The sequence below is a fragment of the Volvox carteri genome, assembly GCF_000143455.1.
Source record: "Volvox carteri f. nagariensis unplaced genomic scaffold VOLCAscaffold_34, whole genome shotgun sequence".
Taxonomy (NCBI): domain Eukaryota; kingdom Viridiplantae; phylum Chlorophyta; class Chlorophyceae; order Chlamydomonadales; family Volvocaceae; genus Volvox; species Volvox carteri.
The window spans coordinates 1,463,968-1,481,370 of NW_003307577.1; the positions used below are offsets into that span (position 1 = coordinate 1,463,968).

At 58.0% G+C, this 17,403-nt stretch overlaps 1 protein-coding gene across 1 annotated transcript; it reads right to left on the reverse strand.

Moving 5' to 3' along the window:
- Nucleotides 1–784: 784 nt before the first annotated feature.
- VOLCADRAFT_105844 (uncharacterized protein) lies at nucleotides 785–17,074 on the reverse strand (the record flags this gene model as incomplete). Its single annotated transcript, XM_002953190.1, has 28 exons — nucleotides 785–898; nucleotides 1,190–1,322; nucleotides 1,540–1,682; nucleotides 1,968–2,112; nucleotides 2,486–2,641; nucleotides 3,019–3,113; nucleotides 3,547–3,634; nucleotides 4,070–4,145; nucleotides 4,555–4,681; nucleotides 5,274–5,407; nucleotides 5,848–5,989; nucleotides 6,278–6,379; nucleotides 6,885–7,064; nucleotides 7,457–7,564; nucleotides 7,802–7,972; nucleotides 8,364–8,422; nucleotides 8,834–8,977; nucleotides 9,586–9,754; nucleotides 10,475–10,662; nucleotides 11,129–11,297; nucleotides 11,814–11,912; nucleotides 12,449–12,661; nucleotides 12,977–13,041; nucleotides 13,552–13,598; nucleotides 14,165–14,229; nucleotides 14,536–14,588; nucleotides 14,818–14,920; nucleotides 16,991–17,074. 28 exons carry the CDS (start codon nucleotides 17,072–17,074, stop codon nucleotides 785–787), a joined length of 3,372 nt encoding a protein of 1,123 aa, XP_002953236.1.
- Nucleotides 17,075–17,403: the final 329 nt, after the last annotated feature.

The following is a 17,403-nucleotide window of genomic DNA, read 5'->3' on the forward strand; positions in this document are numbered from 1 at the left end:
GAGACTTCTCGTGGAAACAGGAGGCAGTGATGTCGGCGCTACACAGCTGCAATGCCGATCCGCAAACAGTAAAAGTGGCGCGTTGCAATTCATTTCAGTTTGACTTCCTGTGTATCCTTGGCAGGCAACACATCAACCGGACTGTTGCAGGCCGCTGCCATCCAAGTGTTTCACCGGTGGGTGCCATCTACTGGGCTGCCAGACCCACGAAACCCGCAAGGCAAGGTAATCGCCGCAAAAAGGGCGAGCATCGGTGCCTAAAAACGTACCATCGGTATCAGTTGTGATCGGTGTACAACAGCGCCTTCCCTCCAAATTAGTTCCGCCAGAGGTGCCAAAGCACCTCTCAAACTCCCCGCTAAACGACCACCCATCCAAAACGCGCCATAAAGGGAGCGGATTCCGAGCGCTTATTATTCCTTGGTAGAGAAGAGAAACAAAGCCGCGTCACGGCGCACATGCCATGCCGTGTCCCATGGCTCTCCTTGTGTTGCGTCGCAGTAAACAATGGCTGGTCCCTGTTAGATCTTCAATAAAGGAATGGATACAGTCCAGACACAATTGGGTAATTCTATTTCCGGGCGGCGCCCGGCCCAGATTCAACACCCCGCAGCGCTCTTAGCCGGCACACCTCCCGTCCTGAGTGCTAAACAAATCCCACCCCATAGCCGCTGGTCCCACCCACTATCCGCTTTACACAGCACGCGTAGTAACACGTTGGAGTTATGGTTGTTTGTTAGGCAGCAAGTGCACGTGGCGCCGGGTCAGTGGGCCGCAGCCCAGCTCAGTGCGACTTATCCACGCCTGCACGCAATCCCATCATCTGCAACATGGAGCCCGAGGAGGGGCTCACGGCACCGGCGCTTCGAAGACCTTCGTGGCTGCCCACCCGCACCTCCTACAGTGCACGGGGCCAGGTGGCGGGGAACCAAGGGATAAACAACGCAGATCGAACAGAGTCCCCCAGCCCCACGCCAAATCTGCTCAACAGCAGATGCAAAACTAGGATTTGGTTGTTATTCCTCACGACAGCTCAGACGTCCCGTGCCCCTAGCCCCTTCACCTTCCCCGTCCCACACCAGACCGTTTTACCCCAGCCGCGGCCCAACCTGCCCAACCAAACCCCAATCTTTCTCCTCCTACCCCATCTTCTTCCTTCCCCTCCCCCTTCCTCTCCCCCCAGCCTCACCTGGAGCCCGGCAGCGCCCCTGCTGTCCCCTAGCTGCGGTGTCACAATCGCCCCAGCCGACCTTTGGCGTATGACCCTGCGACTGATCCACTTCATTAGCTCATCCAGGAGTACCACGGGGGCGGACAGCGCCCTGCAAAGGTTGTCGTCAGCAACCGTAGTAGAGGCAGGGGTAGGGGTAGCGATAAGTGGTAGGGGTCGTGGTAGGGGGTAAGGGTAGTGATAGTGACACAGGATGCGTCCATGGTCAACGATGTGCGCACATATATCGCGCCACACCGGGATCTCCGCCCCATACCGCCTCATCATCGGCGCAGCCCTGGCCCTGGCCCTTGCGCTCTCGTACTCACAGCACAGCCAGCCATTCCGCGCCATTGAGCGACGTCACTCCGAAGAGCGCCGCCGCGGGGCCCACGTATAGAATGAAGAAGTGGAGGGCCATGGAGGTGGCGATGGCCCCAAGCAGCCAGCGGTTGTCCCAAGGAGGGATCACCTAAGGGAGAAGGGGGGAGGACGGGAAGAGGACGGAGGTCTGAGAAATGCAGTGAAGTGCGAATCAGCTGTATATGGCAGCGAAACTAGGTGGCAAGCGGCCCCTCGCCGTGTCGAAAGCGTGGGGAGTGGGAAAGGTGGGAGGTCGCGGGGGAGAGCCCAAGCGTGCAATAGAGACGGAGAGGCGGCGGCGGCGGAGACAGGGTCCCCGGCGCCATGCGAACATACGGCATGTACACAGACACGCTGGCACGCAGTTGCCTATGGCCCAGCCCGCATACCCCACCAGCAGACTGGAGTTCTCTGAGAGATTGTTAAGCGCGTTGAACATCTCCACCACCACCAGGACCGACATGGCGATTGTGCGCGGGTGCTGCGACTCGAATACGGCGCATGTGTATCCTGCAGCCTTGGCAGAGGGCTCTGTACACCTGTGGCAACGAGCAATGTGAAGGACGGAGAAGGGGAGGAGGGAGGAGAGAACGGGATGGTTATTATTGAATATGAGGAATGGCTATTATATTGTTGAATTTGACGGCTCGTTATTAATTTACGATCCGGGCCTCCATATATGTACACATCCCCGTGGCTAAATATGTGGCCCCGCCGGATCGTGGAAGGTGAAACTCATGGCCAGGCAAGGCGCAGTAGGCGGTCAAGGCCAAGACTGTGGTCGAGGGGTCGACAGCCCCTTGCGGAACGTCTCTTGGACAAGAGAGGCCTGCTGCCTCCCATTCTGCTGCAGCAGCTTTAACAGCAAGCAGCAGCAGCAGCAGCAGCAGCAGCGATCAGCCGTTCACTCACTTCTGGAAGGCGGTCAGCTGGCTCCAAGTCAGATTGCCCCCTCCTTGGTAGCCCAGGAACCACCACAGGAAGCCAGCCACAGTCACCAGCCCGACATACATACCGACCACGAGGTACCGGATGAACAGCCAACCGTTCACAATGGGCTCGTCAAGCCTGTTGGCGAAAAGGGAAAGTACGGAAGCAAGGGACGGGGTGAGATGTCATAAGGGAATGGCCACCGCCTGAAAACGAAAACCCCATCCGCTGGAAGGGGAGGGACGGGGACAGGCCGCCAGGAGGGGGACAGACACAGGGAGACGCCGTAGAATAAACTCAACAAGAAGCCTGAAGGGAAGCGGCTATTCGTCCAAAGGGTCCTTCAGGTCATTAAGACGAACGCGAATTGCCGAGCTGCCGGCACGTGAGCGTCAGTAGGATGCTTTACTTCGCACACACACACGCATGCGCCATCGGTAGATGCGTGCGTTGCCCTACTAGCATCCCTGGTGCGTTGCCCTAGCCTCCCCACCTCCTCCTGGGCCCCTCCTCACCTCCTGGGCCGTACCGCCATGATGTCCTTGTCCGGCTTGTTGAAGCCCAGTGCGGTGGCGGGGAGCCCGTCCGTCACCAGGTTCACCCACAACAGCTGAGGAGGCCGGGGAATCAGGGCGGGAGATGGGGGGGAGAGGACCGGGTCGGGGAAGCAGAGCGATGGGAGCGGAACATATGGCGTGTGTGGCGGGGAGATGCGGAGCGGTGCGGTGTGGAGGATCTGAAAAACCAACAGCCAAACTCGAACATAATCCGAGCACCAGCGACCCAGAAAGGGCGCAGTGTGTGACAGAGGTGCCATACGGGCTCTGAGAGGTTCTACTCGGCGGTCATGGCGCAGTGTGCAAGGAAAGCTGGAAATCTTTGCCCAGAGTGCACAACAAGAGGCTCTGCATGTCAGTGCGCGCCCACTCCTCCTCACAATCCGCAACCCCCGCACACATCCTCTACACCCCACCCCACCCCACCCCACCCCACCCCACCCCACCCCACCCCACCCCACCCCACCCCACCCCAAACACACCGACCTGCACTGGCGTCAGCACCTCAGGCACCCCCAGCAGTGCAGCCACAAAGATGGCCACCACCTCACCAATGTTGGAGGAGATCATATACCTGGCCGGGGTGTCAAGGTTCCAAGTCCAGAACAAAAATCAACACCCAACCCGCAACGAGGCCCAACACCCAACAGCCAAGCGCACACAGTAACACACTGTGGGGTTCGACTGGAACGGACGATTTTCCTAACTCGCTTGTAACACCAGCTGAATACCGGTGCTACTTGCGTCCTGGCGATTGCAGCAGCAGGTCCGCGACATCTTGATCCCGGAGCCCCGCTGCTCTGTGCTGCCCTTGCCTTCTCGGCCGTTCTCCTTCACCCCACCGATACGCAAGTGCGACAGCCAGTCTTCCTGGTTCCTATATGCAGGGGCTGTCCACCGCCGTTCCCTCCCCCTTTCTCTGCTTCCGTCTCTCCTCCCCAGCCAGCTCCCAATTCGGCGACGGAAAGGAACACCGCGCACCAGACAGCACAGACGACGTACCAAATACCTGATGAACTGCTTGGTGTTGTTGTAGATGGCGCGACCTTCCGCCACCGCAGCAACAATGGTGGCGAAGTTGTCATCTGAACAGCTCGATCGCGGGCGGGGGCGTGTGGGCACAGGGGTTGGGCGGCCGGGCGCGGGTGTCCGGGGTTGTCCACATGGGGCCAGGCGTGGGCAAGATAAGAAGCAACGGGAGGGCAGCACAGAGATTGTCTCTATATTGTTAATGTGGACTATAATATCCACATCGAACGTACCTCGAATGTACTTCCCCCTCTTAATCTGGTGAGGTAATTTCTAAGGTAAGTGATGTTACTTAGGTTCAACACATTAGACCAGGCCGCCGTGGCCCCACACTTCCTCACCCTGCAGCTCTGGACACTTCCAATCCGCTCCTTCACACCTTCATCCAGGTATCGAATCTCCTTGGCTATACACCCATCCTCCCACCCCCGTCCTCCCACATACTTCCCTCCACAGCACACGCACCCGCCAGGACCATGTCCGCGGCTCCCTTGGCCACCGCCGTGCCGCTGCCCATAGCCACACCGATATCCGCCCGGGCCAGTGCGGGGGCGTCATTCACTCCGTCACCCGTCATCGCCACCACGTGCCCCTGCACACATGGCGGAAGGACGAGGGGAGGGAGACGCGGTGGGAAAGAGGGCAGCACGCTTCGCATCGTTCATTGAACGATGAAATACCCTAATACGCTACAATCAACGTTCTTGTATTACCCAGTACGTTACTTGGGAGTGTGGGGACTCTGTTCCCATCGTGCACTAAAAAAAACGGGGGATTTGGCACGAGGGGGACGGAACAGAGGATGAGAGATGATCTGCTTTCCCAGAATGTACAGGTCGGGTGGGCCCTAAGGCAGAGCCGCAGCGACAGGGATGTGGCGTGAACGCCATGCTCACCCGTGGTTTCGTGTTTTCGTCCCCGCCATACACCTCCACTCTTCATCGCATATGCGCACCGCAACTGAGCGGTTTTCCACTGAAGCACCCCGCTGCGGTCGTGGATCATGTTGATAAAATCTTTCTTCCAGAGACTTCCCTGTCCCTTTCCTCACTCCCGCCGTCACCTCCCTCCTCTCCGACCCCTTTGTCCCCACCCACCCAAACCCTCTCCCCTCGACACAACACCCTTTGGGCTCCCTGCTTCATTCGCCAGCGGTTCACCTTACCCTCCCCCTTCCAACTCACCTGCGACCTGAGCAGCTCCACCAATCTCAACTTGTGCATGGGCTCCACCCGGCTCATTACCGCCAGACGGGAAACAGCCGCAGACTGCTCGGAGGAACCACCCGGGGAGGCGGAGAGCGCATCGAACTCTTGGCCTAGGGGGGAGAGGGAGCGAGTGGGGAAGCGTTTGTAAGGGGGAAGGTCTAAGAACAAGACAGAAGAAGCGACCACCCGGACGGGAACCTGGATGCTCCACTGGCATTGAGGCGGCGTGGGGAGGAGGCGAGATCGGAAAGATCACGACAGGTAAGGTGCGGTTTGGATGTGCTAGAAGACATGGAGCTAGTACGTGGCCATTCATGTGGTGGAGAACGCAAGGAAGGAAAGGAAACAGGAATATCAGGAACCAGGCGGAGAGGGTACGGAACAAGGGGGAAGGTGCTGGCGCCTTAGGAGGTGGGGAGGAATCGCGCGAATAGTGGGGGAAGTGGATAAGGAAGACGCATGCGCATGTGCCACCTCCCCTTTTAACAACAGAGGTCCAGGGAAATCGGTTGCAAGGAACAATGGCAGCAGCACCTTCTCTGCCACGCACCTGTGTACGACAGCCCTTGCAGTGCCGCCTCGTCATCTTCGGCAGCCGAACCGCTTTCTCTTGGCAGGAGGCCCACCTGGCGAGCAACCGCCTCCGCCGTGGCCTTGTTGTCGCCCGTCACCATCACCACGCGGATGCCGGCCTGGAAAAGGAAGGAAACGCAATCGAGTAAAAACAAGGAGAAGATCATGCAGGTAATAATAACAAACTCTAAACAGGGGTAATGCACGGAAAGCCGCACCGCAGGGCCTACATGAGATGGACCTAGTATACTTTAATATATATTTTAAATAAGGAGCCCTCTTCTATACGCGCAAATACAAACAAGGCACGGTTTAAAGCTACATACGGAGGTGCTACGCAGTTGGAACCTAAGAAAGGTAGTTTCTCTCCTAACGGGCATGCGCGACGACACGCCGTCATCCCGCACCTGTTGGCAGAGCTGCAGCGCCCGCGAACATTCGTTCCGCGGCGGGTCGTGCATCGCCACAAGGCCCAGGAACGTCAGTCCTGACTCGTCGGCAGGGGCGAGCTGCGGGAGCAACATGACCACCGGCAGCGGCAGCAGCCCGGGGCGGTAAGCATGCAATTATATTGTGGGGCAGGTGCGGATGCCGCGGCTTAGCGCTGCCGCAGCGCGAGAGCGTTAGCGGCGGGATAACTAGACCATATGGCAGGTCCGCAGCGGCCACACCGTACAGCCCCCCGCCCCAAATCGGAGTCTGCATATGTTCCGAAGACAACATCACAACATTTCCCTCACTGCGGAGGGTAATAAGCAAAGGAGAATGGCTGTCACTGCCCTCCCCGGATGGGAAAGAGGTGCTGCACAGCTCAACCCCTCAACCCCAACGGGCTCGCAGTCTTAAATACATGACGCTTCATCGCAGAAAAGAGAGCTCGATGCAAAGCCGCAAGGCCAGCCTCCCCGGTCCCGCCACAAATGCTAGAAGTAGGAGAACACAACACACCAAAAAACCCCAAAACCCTGCGTCCCCCGCCGCTCACGCAGCAGCACCCAACACCCGTCCACCCACCGTCTTGGTTCCCGACGGCATCGGCTTGTACGCCAGGGCCAGGGTACGCAGCGCCCGCCTGCCGTACCGCTTCACCGAGGCTGTGAGGGCTGCGCGCGCGGCATCCGTCAGTGGCACCACGCCCTCACCGTTATTGGCCAGCACAGAAGAGCAGCGCGCGAGGATGCTCTCAGGCGCGCCCTGCAGAGGCGAGGAGCGACGGGTCCCACAGCAACGGTCTCACAGGGTTGGACTTCAGATACCGAGATAGCCAAGTGCTGACTTGGGGGCCATCCCACCCGCACATGGGCCGCCCAGGCAGCCCCCCTGGAGAGCTCAACAGCCCGGTGGCCGCAAGGGGAGTGCTTTCCAAGCAGGATGGGGTTCCAAGGGACCTCAGTGGGGCGCTAGACACGGTCAAACCGGCTGGTTAGGGAGAAATCATCGTTAGGAGATGGAGCAAATCTGTGGAATTGCCGGTGGTGCGTGTTTTGGCTAGTCTCTGCAGAACTGCGATGGGATGCCTGTTGGCGTTCAGACGTATTCGCACATGGCGTCCACACCCCCCGGCGTCCCCCCCCGCCCCTGCCCACCTTGCTCCACAGCACGCTCCGGGCATCCCCCACCGCCAGCACGCTCATCATCTTCCGGTCCCTGTAGTGCAGTTGCCCGAGCACGGGAGCAGTTGCCGTACTTCCGTACTTCATGGGGCGCGCAGCGAGGCCATCGCGTCAAAGTAGCAGGGGCAATTTAGCGATACGGCGCAGAGGCATGTTGAGAAGCGGCATATACATGGGAAACAGGACTAGGGGAAAGGCGACACGGAGAAATGGAAGGGAAAGTGGAGGTGTGTAAACCCAACCCAGGATCATCTGTCTTGTGTTCCCCTAAACCCCTCCGAACGCTCCCCCTCCCCCTCTCCCTCTCCCTTTCCCCACCACGGCACTCGACCTGGTGAACTCCAGGGTTGCGTTCCGGTTGAACCTCTCCGCCCAGTGTGTGTTGCAGTGCAGCTCCCTGCGAACGGCTCCCATGCTGACGGCCGCCGGGCCGGATCCCGCCACGTAGAGCGGACCCGGGTGGTCGCCCACGGAGGCGGGTAGACCCACCTGGGGGAGGAACAGGTGGAGGAGGAGGCCGGAGAAGGGACGGCGGCCAGGTAGCGGGATAACTAACCCACGAGGAAACCAACCGAAAAATGATACATGACAAATAAATCAATTTGGCCAGTGTAATTCCTGCCCAATAATGTGTATGAAAGGGTAATGCATGTGTATGTGTGTGTGTGTGTGTGCGCGTGGCGGGGTGGTGGCCCCCGCCCGGAGGTTTTACATGGTTGGGGATAGGGCAAACATATTTGGGATAAGGCAAATAGCATTCCTCTCGCCAGTGTCAATCCCAGCAGTGTGGCAGTGGGCGGTTCCCACCACCTTGCGAGCGTCGCATCGCTCCACCACCGGTATTACCCCCAGCTGTAGATGGGCGGGGAAACCACCTCACCTTCTCCGCAAACACTCTCAGAGCCAGCTCGGTGGCCTCCCCGATTCGCTGGTACGTGCCTGGGGCAGCGAAGGAGCAGGGACAGCGGCGATTAGAACGTCCGGAGGAAGACGGGAGTCCATGAAACATGCAAGCGGAATGAAAAAAAGGGTAGACTCGTCGTCCGGATATGGGTGTAGTCTCCAGCGATTTGTGGACCGCGAGAGACTGCCAGTGGTAACCCTTGAGCTGCTCTGATGCTTTTGGATGCGGTACAGCTCTAATACGGCTATATACAGTATATTATACATATATATGTATATATGTGCATATCTGTTTCAGGCGGGGGCGTACGCTTGCGGCCAAAGGGCTGCAAACCTACCATCTTCACCGCCGGCCGGGAACCTGATAGCTGATACGCAACCAACCTGCCGGCTAGCCAGCCACGCAGTCACCCAGCCGGCCAGTCAACAGACCGACTGACTACTCACCCTTGTCTGGCCGATAGACGAGCGCCGAGTCGTTGCAGAGGGACGATGCCATGGCCAGGTGCAGCAGGCAGGGGGAGTCGGCGGGGCGCTGCAGGACGGCCCCGGACGGCCCCAGGATCATGCCCTCGGGGGAGTAGGTGGTACCTTCGCCGTGAGAGGGGAGGGGAGGGGAGAGGAAGCATATGTGAGAAAGTGGGAGGGGAGGGGAGGGGAGAGAGAAGTCCACGCGAGAGGAAGGTCCACAAGGAAATGAATAGACAGAGAGAAACGGAAGAAAAAGAGGGAAAGAGGGGGGAAAGAGGGGGGAAAGACGAACTACGAACGAATAAAGCTGCTGCCAAGGAAAGAGTGTACAAGAAGCAGACGGAATAGGGGGAAAGCGGGGGGGGGGGGGAATGGGGTAAGCAGAAATCGCGGGTGTAAGCATGGGAGATAAGTAAATCTTTTAGTGACGAGCATTAGGCATCACGGTGTGATGTGACGCAAAATCCACTACCTAGTAAACACGCGCGCAGCGTGAAGCCATGTCGCCACCCAAAGATCCGGAAGGCCAAACTGCAAAGCGCATCAAGAACCCGGCAGCAAACCGCCCTCCTCCAACCGCTTCCCCCCTGTCGCTTGTGATACTCCTGCCTTGCAGAAACCTCCCAACTCATCACCCCGACTCATTTCCCCGGCCCCTTTCCCCGAGCCCACATGACTTGTGCGGCTCTTCTTCCCAACCCCACACGGCTGGCCCCCGGGGCCCACACCTGTGACCTCAAACTCCATGAGACTTGCTCCCCCCGCAGCGCACGACTGCACCACCGAGCAGCCCACCGCGCTCATCTGGTTGGTGGTCAGTGTGCCGGTCTTGTCAGAGCAGATCACGGTTGTGCAACCCAACGTCTCCACAGAGGGCAGCGACCGCACGATGGCGTTCTGGGGCAGGTGGGTGTAGGGTGGGGTGAAGGGTAGGGTGTCGATGGGAGTGGCAGTAATAGTCAAGTGCAAGGAAAGCAACTGCCTGCTAGCGTCCAAAGCACAAGCTGCTGTAGGTAGTCCGAGTAGGGTAGAGGGTCGACTGGGGTCGAAGTAGGGTGGGGGTTGAAATCATATGCAAAGAAACCAGAAATGAACTGCAGGCGCCCGAAGTCCGAAACTTTAGGGTGGGTGGGGGGAGATTTAGACGAACCATTGGCGAATGGAGCAGATACCAAAGACGGGTAGCCCAGGAAAAGATAAATGCTGCATCAGGAAAATTTACGGACCAGTGATGGGGTGTGTTAATCTGGTGGGGTCGGGGTGCAGAAGGGAGCCGAAGAAGGGTCCAAGGACAGGGCAGGCAAAGTGGGCAGCCGGGTCAAGTCCGGGTCCAGGCCAAAGTAGACACAGCAGGGTGGGGCAACGGAGCAGGGCAAGGGCCCCAGCGGCAGAGGCGGGTGGGGCTGGGGGCTTGGGCGCGCAGCAGGGCGCGGGCAGGGACTCAGGTGCGTTCTTCAAGGACAACACCACATCCCCCTCACGGCGGAATTACCCAACAGCCCACACAAGCAAAGATCCTTCCATCCCAGATCCCCCCCCACACACATACAAGCTCCCCCACATGGAGCGTCAGAGCGCCCCCCCGCTCCAATCGCCTTTCCAGGCGGGGCTTCACACCTGCTTGGCCATCTTCCGGGTGCCCAGCGCCAGGCAGGTGGTCACCACGGCCGGCAGACCCTCCGGAATGGCCGCCACCGCAAGCGCCACCGCAATCTTCAAATAGTACAGCGCACCCGACAGCCAGCCACCCAACGCGGGGTCGCTGAAGCGTCTGATGTTCATGAGCCACACGATTACGCAGATGGCTGCGGACACCGGGGGCGGACGTGTTTGTGGATGTATGTCCGTATGTATGTTTGTGTGTTGGGTTGAGAATTCGGGCGCAGAGAAAGTACAAGAGCAAGAGATAATCCAGGGGGACCGTTTCACGGAATTGACCCGTTCTGTTTGGCGGATCTAAATCCAAACCTCAACATCAGCAGCTCAAGATCCCGCACAACACCTCTAGACCTAGACCTCCAGACCTCACCAAAAATGCTCTGTTTGCTGCCCCAAGTCCACCAGGTGTCCTCATTATCACCCGTCCCCTCCTCCCCCTCCCGACATCCCACCACCACCACCACCACCACCACCACCATGCACACCCGCCAAATTTCCTTTACCCCCATGCGCCGGGCCCCCCAGGCGCCGGCTCAACCTGGCCCAGCCCGGCCCGGGGCCCCCCACCACCAACGCCCAGCCTCGCCCTCGCCCTCGCCTCCGCTAGCCCACCTGCAATGACCTTGGACAGCAGCGTTCCGAACTCGTCCAGCTTCTGCTTTAGCGGGGTGCGCTGATCCTCGTCTGCGCTCGCCAGTGCGTCACGGATGCGGCCAATGGCGGTGGAGGCGCCCGTGCCCACCACCACACCGCGCGCACGACCCGAAGTGACCAGCGTGCCCTGCAAAGGGAGGGGTGAGGTCGCCATGGAGGGTGGAAAAGATCAACTTGGATTGCAGCCGGCAGGGTGTGGAGGGTTGGGTGGGAGGCCGTGCAAGGCCGTGCAAGCAGGCGTGAGGCGAAGCCGAAGGACGGGAGAGCAAAGAGAGATCGGCGGAAAGAAAGGATGGAGATGCAAACCTGGTGTGCATATGTGTACGCGTGCGCGTGTGTGTATATGCATCTGGAAAGGCAGAATAACAGAACGTCCTCCGGCCCACCCGCTCCATTTATCATCGTGGGAGGAAGAGGCGTACTGTTGGCATGCAAGGAAAGCCATTGGCATTTATGGTGATGATGGTGATGATGGTGATGTTACTGAAGGTAAAAGCTAGGAGAGGGTTCAGCAAGCGAGCCCCCTGCCAGAGACCCCTGTCGCACATCTGCCTGGACTGCCCACACAGGCCCATCACGCCTCGTCTCGGCCCGGCAAGCAAATCCACGCCTAACCCACCCACCCGCACCCAACCCCACTCACCGAGAACAACATGTTCGTCTTGTCCTGGTACACGGGGTTGTCCTTGAGCACCGGCCGCACCTGCTTGTCCACAGTGTGGCTCTCACCCGTCAAAATGGACTGCGGATGGGAATTACGGAGATGAACCACGTAGACGAACCACGGAATTAGGGTGTTAGGTGGAGGAAATCGTATGGAAAAGCAAGGACTCAACGGATGCGTATGGGAGCTAAGGGGAGAGGGGGAAAAGGACATTGCAAGAAGCTACATGCAAGAAGCTAAGAACCAGCTGCCTGGGAGGCGGGGGGGGATCGTCACGAAAGAACAAGGCAGGAAGGGGAAAAGGGCGCACGTGTGCGTGAGCAGCCCTCCACAGCACCCGATCCAACATTAAAATATTAAAAAACTCCAGTTCCAGATCCGTTTCAAGCCCTCCACCAGGCCCCCAAAACCAGTCCAAGGGCTCATCCCGGCCCCGCCCAGCCTCGGCCTGGCGCCTCCTCGCATCCGCATCATTTAGCCCACCCACCACCTCTTTCCTCCGGCATTGCACCCTAGCTACGCCCCCACCCCGCGGCCCCCACCCCGCAGCAGGACCGCGGCCCTTTTCCTAGCTTCGCTGTCCTGTCATCCTAAAACCCTGAGCGCCCCCCCACCCCTTCGCGATTCGCCGCCCGCGCCGGCCCCGAACCCCTTCCGGGCCCAATCCTTGCCTGGTCTGCTCGCAGTACGGAGCCGATCAGCGCCGTCAGCCGTATATCTGCCGGCACCTTGGCCCCCACCGCCACCTCCACCACATCGCCGGGGACTAGGTCGCCCGAGGGCACCAGCTGCAGCACACCGCTTCGGAGCACTGTCGCCGACTCAGCCTGGGGTTTTGCATCGCCGCGGCGTGGGCAGCACGTGCGTTTTTAGGCGCGTGGGTGGGTGGGTGGTTGGGTGGGTGATATACGAGGGGCCGCAAGGAGTTGTGCAATACGGAACATCAACTGCAGAGGTTTCGGAGCCAACGAGTGCTGCAATGAGCTCCACACAAGTCGCACAGTCCCAGCCCCAACAAAGGGCATTCCCAACGTCAACAGTCGTTTCCTGAAAACCTGCGAAAACTCAGAGGATTCGCCTTCCCCATCCCCATCCCCCTTCCCCGTCTGCAGGGGCGCCCCCAGTCCCCTCCTCACACGCACCTCATACGCCTTGAGCTCTTCGATGGCCTGCTCCGCATTACGCTCCGTAACCACACCCACCGTGGCTGTGGCCGAGGAACGCAAGTGTGTGTGTGGGGGGGGGGGCCCAAGCATTGCAACAGCAAGGAAGTGAGATGAGCGTGTATCAGCAGGGCTGCGGCAAACATGGGGACTGGAGAGAAAAAAGAAAACAGCGCCAGGCAAGAGTGTGCCCTCACAACCCGACAGCAGGGTCTACACAGCCAAAAAGACACCGGTTTTGCTCGTGATAAGGGTCACGCAATTAGATTTGTATTGTGGCACCAGGCACACGCGACGCAAAGCCGTCCATTCAGGCAACGAGGTAGTCCGGCGTGGGACCCCCCATCCACCCCTGAGGTGGAGCTGCCGTCCGGGCCGGGGCCCTCCGCCACACAGCCGGCGGGCGGGGCCCCACCACCCTGGACCATGCAAGAGGATGGGTGATACAACTGGACTGCTCTTTACCACAAGCCAAGCAACTGCTATAAGGGCTGTAGCAGCTGCTGCAAGGGTTGTGGCAGCGATTGTAATGGCTGCAGCAGCGGCATCCTCACCATTCGCAACCAAGATGAGGACAATAACAAACGGCTCCACGAGGGCCCTGTGCCAGGTTGGGAGGTAGGGGAGGCGGTGGGAATCACCATCATGCAAGAAGAAAAGAGCCAACTGTCGACGCCCAGGAGGCGATGGGGGCGGCAGGGGGACAGCGCGGCAGGAAAGGGGGATTCTTCTCTCGCAACCACAGATGCAAACGTTGGTCAGCTTTCAAAACCCCCGCCAGATCCTCCGCGGACTGCCCACTTCCCGACGAAGGCATGGCCTGCCTCGCCTTACCCGCGTAAGAAGAAAGCCGTGTATGGCCCCGGACGGCTCATAAACCCCCACTTAATGCCGCTCACCCGCACTAGCTCCACGCAGCACACACTGCCCAAGCATTTCAACACCCGTCTTTCTTTTCCTTCTTGCCGCGCTATCCATATCTAAAGGGATATCCAGGCTGCATCTCGCTCGGGTCGAACGCGACTCGAGACCCTCGCTCCCCCCTGAAACCCCAGCCCGTCCCGTCCCAGCCCGAGCCACATGAGAATCCGTCAACTTTAAACTCCCAACCCAACAAACACCTCCTATCCAACCCGTCAAAAACACGCACCACTGCGTCTTGCTTACCCTAGTACGCCTTCCCCATCGCTCAATGCTATGATGAAATCCGCCACAGCTGCCGCAAGCAGAATCTTTGGGCCGGATAGGGACAGAGGGGGGCCCGCGGGCGGTGGGGTGTGTCAGCGGTAGCCATGTCATCCCATATGGGGGTCGAGGAGTGCTGGGCCGATGAGGGCAGTGGGAGGGGAAAGGGGGCCCCCGCTCCTTGGCGCTCGCAAACATACACGAGGCCAAAACCTGCCCAGGGAATAGCCCAGCTTGTCTAACTCCATTTTAGATAAGCCCAAGCTTGGCGGCGCAGCTTAGCAATGCACGTTTGGTTTCCTTTGGTCTTGCGGACCATCTTCATAACACTGGGCTTCAAAACACACCCGCACCTTGACAAGCAAGTCATCGAACTGCTTTAGGATTAGCTTCCAAAGGGGTGTGGCTGCACCATAGGGAGGGAAAAAGCGGCAGGATTATGATTGCCCAGGGTCATGGTAATAGGCATCAAACCCAAATGGGGCAAAGCGCAGTTGACGAGGATGTAGGCGAAGGGTGATCAGCATTGTGGAGGGTTGAACTCCCGGCCGCGTTCACACGGTGCAAACAAGGTACCCTGTTCCCTTCTTACTTATGTGACAGCTGACGTGTACCCGAGCCAAGCCTCACCGTACCTTCCTCGGGAGCTAGCTCGTTTCGGCCATAGCGAGACCGGGCCTTGAAGACATCGGTGTCAGACAGACCAGCATCGAGGTTCACGTTGAAATACGCTGCAACCTGTTACGGCAGATTTCCCAGTACCTCACACGAAATTCCAACAGACCGAAATTGCATGGTAACGGAGGAGGAGCCTTCTTGCCAAGCTTTGGATGTCACGACGCAAGATGTCGATCAACACCAAACTGCGTAACTGTTTAGGAGAGAGTGCTGCCAAGCGTTTCATACAAATCATGACCTCCAGTACATGAAAATGCTTGCCTGTGAAGTCTCTACTTCGTGTGCGTTGTTCATTGTCACAGCCTCCTTCCCTAAACACCACTTGCACCACAGTCCCTTCAAGGACAAACGTTCTTAAAAATATGCATGTGACCTAACCTATACAAATGACTGTTTATTTGACGTTCGGGAAGCAATTAAGCGCCGTGTTGTTACTTTATTGAAGAGCCTTCCTGAGCACCTGATCTTTCTCCCTAGATTGGCATCGTCAAAGCTTCAATGTATCCATGACTGGATGTAACTCTGCAAGTTCAGGTTTTTGCCGTACTCCTTGATTCCGTTTGTACGAGAATGGGTCGACACTCCAGACTCTACTCTACGCGCTACATGTCCAGGCTCAAGGGCGCTGGTATTCATATGCAGCTGGTGATCACTTGTAACGCAAGGTGTGCGACAATTGTTCGTAGAAAAGTGGTTACGCAAAGCCCTGCTCCCCGGAGTTAACAGCGATACAGCGAAGCAGCCTTGGAACACCATCCAACAGACCGTAATGCATGCACTAATGGGGCAGGCCGGAACTCCGCCGGTGACGAAGAGGCAAAACCAAAAGCCATAGCGATCAGCCCTGCCCAGAATTTGATTTCGCAAGTCGATACCCGGCATCAGCTCTATAAACCATAACACATGGCAAGGTCCCAGTCACGAGGCAACCGTTGCACTGCATGGAGTTGTTCAGGACCGTTAGCTGGCCAGATAGAGTGCGTACTCACAACATATCACCGTTGGAACACTTACAGAGATACAACAGTATCTATGTAGCACAAGTGACGTGTCGAGTTTAGGGGATGCGGGGGGCACTACGTGATTACAAGCTAATACATATGATGACATGAGCACAGACACGGACACCGGCAGCAGGCAGGAGGAGGAACGAGAAAAGGAGCCGACGGGCTGCCAAATGTGTCGCCACAGGGTTTTAGCACTACTTGGATGCGGCATGCGCGGCTGGCTGCTGGCGAGGCTGCGTAATCTTTTGACAAGTGTAAAACGTGAAGATGGTGGACTGGTCATCATCAACGTCATTAAACCCGCTGTCGAGTGGAGACTTCGCAACACCCGTTGTCACAACATATTTGCATGACCGCCAAGATCAAACCCTGCCTGCGGCATCAGTATGCTTCCGACGCAAAACTCCAGTCAGGCAGCATGCCGCAGCCAGTCAGGCAGCATGCCGCAGTTTTGTTCAAAAATAGCCATGATGCACACTCCGCCACACCGGCATCCTGCCGGGGTATCATCACAAAAAAACACGTTATTATCATGAGCTCCATAATGAGACCGTGTTCCAAGACCCTAGCTACATCCTGCTAGATGCACATATGAGCAGTAACAGCAGCAAACGCGGCAAAAGCAAAAGGCTTGGCTTGGCTGCGGAGAGAAGAAGTCGATGAAAAGCTGATACTGACTCCCCTCATGCACCCGTGCCTGCCAATATGCAAGACGTGGGCCGCCTACCGCCGTTTTTTTCACCCTCTCGCCGAAAATGTACGTGCGACGGACGAAAAGACGGACGTCCTTTCACACTAATTAGCGCCGGATAGCCTTATGACCACGCGAAGCGAAGAAGAATACCACTGTGGCAGGAGCACGAATCACGCGTCCCAAGAATTTTGAACCAGTAACGCTAACAGCACACGCCAAGGTCACATGGGCCATATGGAACCGTATAGCAGATTCCCTCTACTTTCGTACGGAAGTGTACGAAATGTAAGCCCGCTGCCGCTAAACAGCCAAGCAACTTGGCAGGCGCAGGCGCGGCGACGACTTGCAGGAGAATCGTCGTTGTTGTTGAGAGCAGGAGGAGCAGGAGGAGCAGGAGGAGGAGGAGGAGGAGGATGGGAAAGCGCCTACCGGTTCCACCCTAGGGCCCACGGGTTGATTCTCCTCGATTTTATTATTTGCAAACCAATCACACGGCACAGGCCAATCGCCCATAGAAACAGCTTACGCTGCAACAAATAAATAATGCTAAGTGACGGAGTTGAGGTACCGACGGCACGCGACTGGTCAATCGGGCCGGGGGAAGCCTGGACAAGGACAAAAAACAAATGCATCATCAGTATTCCCTCAGGCCAGATATACCAAAACCGACTGCACAAAGGCTGAATCCAACAAATTCGTATCCAACGAAACGGAATCGACCGAAACGTGGAACACCAAATCGATCAGATCCCCAACCTGGATCAAGCGTTCGAGTCTCGGGACATGGATATGGGACCGTGCAATGTACCGGTCCCCATGTGCATAGCAACAAAGCGTTAAAA